This window comes from Orycteropus afer, unplaced genomic scaffold (assembly GCF_000298275.1).
Source record: "Orycteropus afer afer isolate SDZICR_OR568_19922 unplaced genomic scaffold, OryAfe1.0 scaffold00654, whole genome shotgun sequence".
NCBI classification, from domain to species: Eukaryota; Metazoa; Chordata; class Mammalia; order Tubulidentata; family Orycteropodidae; genus Orycteropus; species Orycteropus afer.
Genome location: NW_006922241.1, coordinates 363815 through 370589, shown reverse-complemented (window position 1 = coordinate 370589; position 6775 = coordinate 363815). Strand labels below are relative to the sequence as shown.

General features: G+C 38.5%; 1 protein-coding gene across 1 annotated transcript in view; it reads right to left on the bottom strand.

The window, feature by feature from the left end:
- Positions 1 to 4074: 4074 nt before the first annotated feature.
- LOC103210806 (COMM domain-containing protein 10) overlaps positions 4075 to 6775 on the bottom strand; it is a gene marked incomplete at its 5' end in the record, with an annotated part of 365452 nt that continues 362751 nt past the window's right edge. The window contains 1 exon segment of the mRNA XM_042783092.1: positions 4075 to 4147. Within this exon segment, the coding sequence (XP_042639026.1) occupies positions 4075 to 4147 (73 nt within the window).

Below are 6775 nucleotides of genomic sequence, written 5' to 3'. Positions count from 1 at the left end.
AGTCCTGTGCGAACCTCACAATCCTTGATATGCCTGAGTTCATCGTTGCAGCCACTGTGTCAATCCATCTCATTGAGTCTTTCCCATTTTCACTGACCCTCCAATTTACCAAGCATGATATCCTTCTCCAGAGAATGGTCCCTTCGGACAACATGTCCAAAGTAGGTAGGACGAAGTCTGGCCATTCTTGCTTCCAAGGAGCTCTCCAGCTGCACTTCCTCCAGGACAGATTTGTTCATTCTTCTGGCAGTCCATAGTACTTTCAGTATTCTTACTGTATAACTTTACATTACTTCTTTATGATTTTTTTTTTTGGTATTTCTTAATTTAAAATAATCATGTTTTATAATTGGACAATTCCAAATATTTTTTGTAAGCAACAAAAATAGTATGTTGATTTCTGTTACAGTAATAGCTGTTTTTCTATTCAATTCTCATGTCAAAAACTCACATAAGACATATTTATTTGCTAAAATAGTAGGTTCCAGTCCCCATTAATCTCCAACCCCAGCTTATTTTTATGAAAATATTCTTTAATATTCTCTGAGAATATCCTATTTTTTTTTGACTTATGTATTGTAACAATGGTGATGCCTTAAAGAATGATCTGCAATTAAATATATTTCCAAAATAATTAGGTTCCTAGTTGGAATCAGACCTTATAATTGTCCTTTCTTCAGTATCTTTGAATCAGACTTTCTTGAAAAAGGCTAGTGGAGAAAAACTACTTATCACATTTCTGTTTAGGTTTACTATTCTTTAAAAGTATAAAAGCAGCTCTTTAGAGTAAAATGAATTACAGGTATGAGTCATTTGAAGTCCACTATGTTCTATGAAAGAGGATGTTACGTGATTTGGTTGTTGTGAAAACACCTTATTATATACAGGAGACAGACATGCAGGATGATTACCAGGCCTCTGACTCACCCTACTGCAGCTGTGCAGAGGGACTGCGTGAAAACTTTGGCCTTAATGCTTGCTGTCCTGCGAGGACACTGCCAGATCACTGAGAGATGCACCCAGCCCCCACTCACCTATAGTGGTGTGCACTTGCTGTTCAGCCAGCTGCTGGCTCCCTTCCTCTCTCTCCCAGCCTGCCCCCAAACCAACACCAATGGGCTGTGAATTCTTCCAGACCCAGGCACCCCTCCTCCTCCACCTCTACCTACTCCCCCAGCTGCTTATCCTACTCCCACCACTGCCTCAACCTGGCTGCTGCCATTGGGAAAGGAGCTATAGTCTGTGCCCAGGCATTATGTGTAGGGCACCTGGCTGAGGGAGGCAGCAGCCTCGGCAGGGCATCCCACTTAGGGGCTCCAGTGGTATCTGTGCCATCCTTGCCTAAGGTGACCACAGTGGGACATGCAGCCACTGATGGGCAATGGAATCCCTCTGCCCTGCCACTTCAAGGTCAGGGCAGATGTGAGACTTAGAAAGCTAGGAAGAGATAGATCGGATCTCTGTCTGCTAAGTCCCACTCTCCTCCAACTGAGATTCTGAACTCTATTATAACCTTTTGGGACCACGGATGTATATGTGGCTGGAGATTGCCCAGATATATACCCTTACTTTCAGAAAACTTCATTTCTAATGAGTATATTTAATTTAAATACCTACACTGGGAGAAGGTTGGGCAATCCTACTTCCGTAGTGATACTGCCTCGGAAACCCAAGGGGGGGTTGCTATGAGTCGGGGCCGACTTGACGGCACATAACAACAACAACACTGGGAGTTAAGTCTGGCTATTCAACCAATGAAAACTCCTATGTATCTACACGGTCGCTGTCAGGAAGGCCTAGAAAATTCAGTATATATGCTAACAATAATATATGGCATATATTACCATTATTATAGATGTCCATAATTGATTGATTTGAAAAGTTACTGAATTTTCTAGGCCTTCCTGACAGTGACCGTATGGATATGAAGGAGTTGTCATTAGTTTAATATATGTTTCCTGAAATAATCTAAACTCCCAGTCCTTCCAAACAGCAACATAGAAACATACATATACATTAATGTTAGCACACATTCCATACACTGAAAATTTATTTGGGAGATATTTAACACTTGTATTACCCATATACCTTATATAAGGAATGTGAATCCATTTCAATGGCTCTGTTTAATTATAGGATATTTCTGAAATCAAAATCTTATAAGTTATTCTGAATCAATCACTCTCTCTTTCTGCACACAGTTTAAGACAGATATTTCATTCATTTTAAAAAAAATCAATTGATATTTTCTTTAAAGCAACCATACTCACATCATTTACAAACACATAATTCACAAGCATAAGATACTTGTGAACTTCAATTCCACCAGTCCTAAAGCATAAAAATTTTATTGAATGAAATCAATGAACATATTTACAGAAAGAAAATATAAAGCATATGTTTAATAACTTCAAGGATGTTCATTTAGTACTCATTACAACAGTTTTTATTCATGATCTGAATCTGTTTCCCACATAATCAAGTGAATTATTATTAATTTGCAGTATAAAGATAAACACACAAAAACCTGCACTGTTATTAAATCATTAAATTCAGAGTGGACAGAGAAGCTCACACTAAAATTAAATGGTATAATAAACACTGTTAGCTCTATTTTAAATTTATTTATTTTATTATTTCCAAAGCAAACTAAACTCATTATTTTCAAGAAAAATATCATAGTGTATTTGGTTACATGTGGCTGCTTTCTTACTTTAACTACTTACTGAAATTTTGTATTCTGCTAATGTACATTATACCTTGTTGTTTGTGTTGTTATATGCTGTCAAGTCAGACCCGACTCATAGTGACCCCTCCTTGGGTTTCCGAGGCAGTACCACTACAGAAGTAGATTGCCCAACCTTTCTTCCAAGGAGTGGCTGGTGGGTTTGAACTGCCAACTTTCTGGTTAGCAGTCAAATGCCTTAGGCACTATGCCACCAGAGCCCCCCACATTATACCTTAGCAGAATATAAAATTGATATATATGGTGTCATCAAGCATGTAAAAATTAAATGGGTCAGGCAAAAAAGCAACAATGGGAAAGTAAAAACAACATGGTGTTCACTTTTGCTTTCTTGTTAGCAAAAGCATTCTCAAAAATTGTGTTTGGTTCACAGATCCAGAGAAAGCATATTAGAATCTTAGTATTTTTAACAATGATCTCCCCTGGCTACTATTTGTCTAAAAAGCAATAAGCCATATAATTTACAGGAAGAAAGCCACTGAATCCTTTAGAAAACCCAAACTGGCAATCTGTCTTCAATGTAAAATAATCAGGTGGCAGGAGTGTGATGGAGAAACCAGTCTTCGAAAACATCATGTAAGGGAATCCAGCTGCGCTTGTATGGTCTCTAGCTATTTACAAAGACAAGGAAAAAGAGAGAAAGCTGGTGAAGTGAGAGATATTCCTATGAAGTATTGTTTAGAAACATGTAAATAGAAGGGAAAGAATGGCATTGGTACCTATGCATATTGAATTCACTCACATAGCAATTCAAACACATTTTGAATATTTTTTCTTTTATGTGAAGATATTAGAATTCATGCTTGCAACTTAAGTTTTCAAATTTGTAAAGGAGGTTTTCTGAATATTGCTGTTTTAAATACACCCAGCTGTTTCATTTTAAATTACATTACATGGTAAGATTTTAAATGTGGGAGAGGAGGGTAAATTGTTACGAAATAAGTATTTGGGAAGAAACATAGAATAGGCTTGAGATAAGCCTTCAAAGGCCCAAAATCTTCCTTTCCATGTTTCTCTATACCCTTTGGCCCAGAAATTGTTTAACATTGCCCATACCTAAAGTGTCAGGTTGGCTAGGTACCACATAGTTTATTACTTAATGCTTTACATTAAGGCAATAATCCTGTCGCTTTAATTAAAGCCATTTCCATTTTCTTCCTACTTTAGTTTGTCAGATTTTCTTCATTTCAGCTACATTTCCTACTGTGAAACATAAGGTGTTTATAAGGAAAGTTTAAAGAACCTAACCCCTTAACAGGGCATTTAAAAATAAGAATTATAATATAAAAGAAACAAAACAAAAGAACCCACATATCAGAAAATTATTTTTAAAATATAGACCTTGTTATAGAAATCAAACAACTCCTTGTGACTGAACTCCATAAGAACTTTCTGCAGGCTCTGCAAGGAAGAAAAAAGAAAAAAAGAATTTAGTCACATAGAATTTAGTTGCATTATTTTCTCTCTAGCCTCAGAATATGCCATAATACTACTTTCTGAGATGCCTTAAAAGCTTACCTGCTCTGCCCACCTTCACCACTCCTAGAACTCACAATGCATTTAATAACACTCCACGTTAGCAAAAGGTTTCAATTCTACAGGGACATCTGTTCTTAAAGTTGATGCCACAAAGGTTAATAAAATATATGCCAGCAATAGAACAATTTCATTATCTATGTTTTTTTCAAGATAGAGATAATACATGAGATTATATTTCTTCTTTCTCAGCAGTCATTTGAAATCTAGTAAATACCATTACACAAAGAAACTGGAGGCGGCATATCTGATTGAACTCATCCAACCATTAATGCCTCACATCAGCACAGCTACTGCCTCCGAGCATTCATCTAACAGTTATGATCTTACCATGCTGAGATTGTTACCTTCTTGAATATACAGACTCAGCAAAACTTAACAATTAACACAACAGCTTCAAAGCTGGGATGTAAACACTCTCCATCCTTTCACCTCACATTTGTTAGAGAAGTCTTTATGGCTGCTACAGAGGCTAAGTAAGATGGTGTATAGATAATGTATGGTGGTGGTGCAATAGCTAAATGCTCGGTTGCTATTTGACTGGCTGTTTGAGCCCACTCAGAAGCTTCGTGAGAGAAAGACCTGGTGATGTACGTCCATAAAAAGCATAGCCAAGAAAATCTTTTGTTGTTGTTAGGTGCCGTTGAGTCGTTTCCGACTCATAGTGACCCCATGAACAGCAGAACGAAACACTGTCCGATCCCGCGCCAGCACCATGATCCCTGCTATACTTCAGCCCATCACCCCAGCCACTGTGTTGATCCATCTCGTTGAAGGCCTCCCCCTCTTTTGTTGACCCTGCACCCTACCAAGCATGACATCCTTCTCCAGGGAATGGTCCCTTCTGACAACATGACCAAAACAGGTGAGACGAAGTCTGGCCATTCTCGCTTCTAAGGAGCATTTTGGGTGCACTTCCTCCAGGATAATCTGTTAGTTCTTTTAGCAGTTCATGGTATTTTCAGCATTCTTCGCCAGCACCACAACTCAAAAGCATCAACTCTTCTTCAGTCTTCCTTATTCATTGTTCAGCTCTCACATGCATATGAGGTGACTGGAAATATAATGGCTTGTGTCAGACACACCTCAGTCCCCAAGGAGACATTCTTGTTCCTCAGCACTTGAAACAGTCCTTCACGGTTTACCTTCCGAATGCTACATGTCATCTAATGTCCTGACTGCTGCTTCCATTGGAATCGATTGTAGAACCAAGCAACATGAATTCTTTGACAACCTCAATCTTCTCTCCATGTATTGTGATGCTGCTCATTCGTCCAGTTGTGAGGATTTTTGTTTTCTTTATATTGAGACATAATCCACCCTGCAGACTGTATTCTTCAACCTTCATCAGTAAATGCCTCAAATTATCCTCACTTTCAGCATTATGTATCGTCTGCATATCTCAGGTTGTTAATGATTCTTCCTCCAATCCTAATGCCACATTTTTCTTCATATAGTCCAGCTTCTCAGATTACTTGCTCTGCATATAGATTGAATAAGTATGGGGAAAGAACACAACCCTGACGCACTCCCTTCCTGATTTTAAACCATACATTGTCCCCTTGTTCCATTCGAACAACAGCCTCCTGGTCAAGGTACAGGTTCCTCATGAGTACAATCAAGTGTTCGGGAATTCCCATTCTTCTCAATGTTATCCATAATTTGTCATGATCCACACAATCAAATGCCTTTGCATAGTCAATAAAACACAAGTAAACATCTTTCTGGTATTCTTTGCCTTGAGCCAAGATCCATCTGACAACAGCTATGATATCCCTTGTTCCACATCCTCTTCTGAATCCAGCTTGCACCTCTGGAAGTTCTCTGTCAATATATTGCTGCAACCGTTTTTGAATTATCTTCAGTAAGACCTTACTTGTGTGTGATATTAATGATACTGTTCTATAATTTCCACAATCTGTGGGATCGCCCTTCTTTGGAATGGGTACAAATATGGATCTCTTCTAGTCAGTTGGCCAGGTTGCATAACCGAGTGGGTGCCTCCAATGGGGCATCCGTTTGATGAAATATCTCAATGGGCAATCTGGCAATTCCTGAAGCCTTGTTCTTCGCCAATTCTTTCACTGCAGCTTTGACTTCCTCCTTCAGTACCATTGGTTCCAGATCATATGGCACTTCCTGAAATGGATGAAGATTGACCAGTTCTTTTTGGTGAAGTGATTCTGTATATTTCTGCAATCTTCTCTTGATGTTTCCTGCATCATTCAATATTTTGCCCATATAATATCTCAATATTGCAACTCGAGGCTTCAATTTTTTCTTCAATTCTTTCAGCTTGAGAAATGCTGAGCATGTTCTTCCCTTTCGGTTTTCAAACTCCAGGTCTTTGCACATTTCATTATAGCAATTGGTTCTGTCTGCTCGAGCTGCTCTTTGAAATCTTCTGTTCAGCTATTTTATCTTGTCATTTCTTCCATTGGCTTTGGCTACTCTCCGCTCAAGGGCAAGTTTCAGAGTCTCTTCTGTCATCCA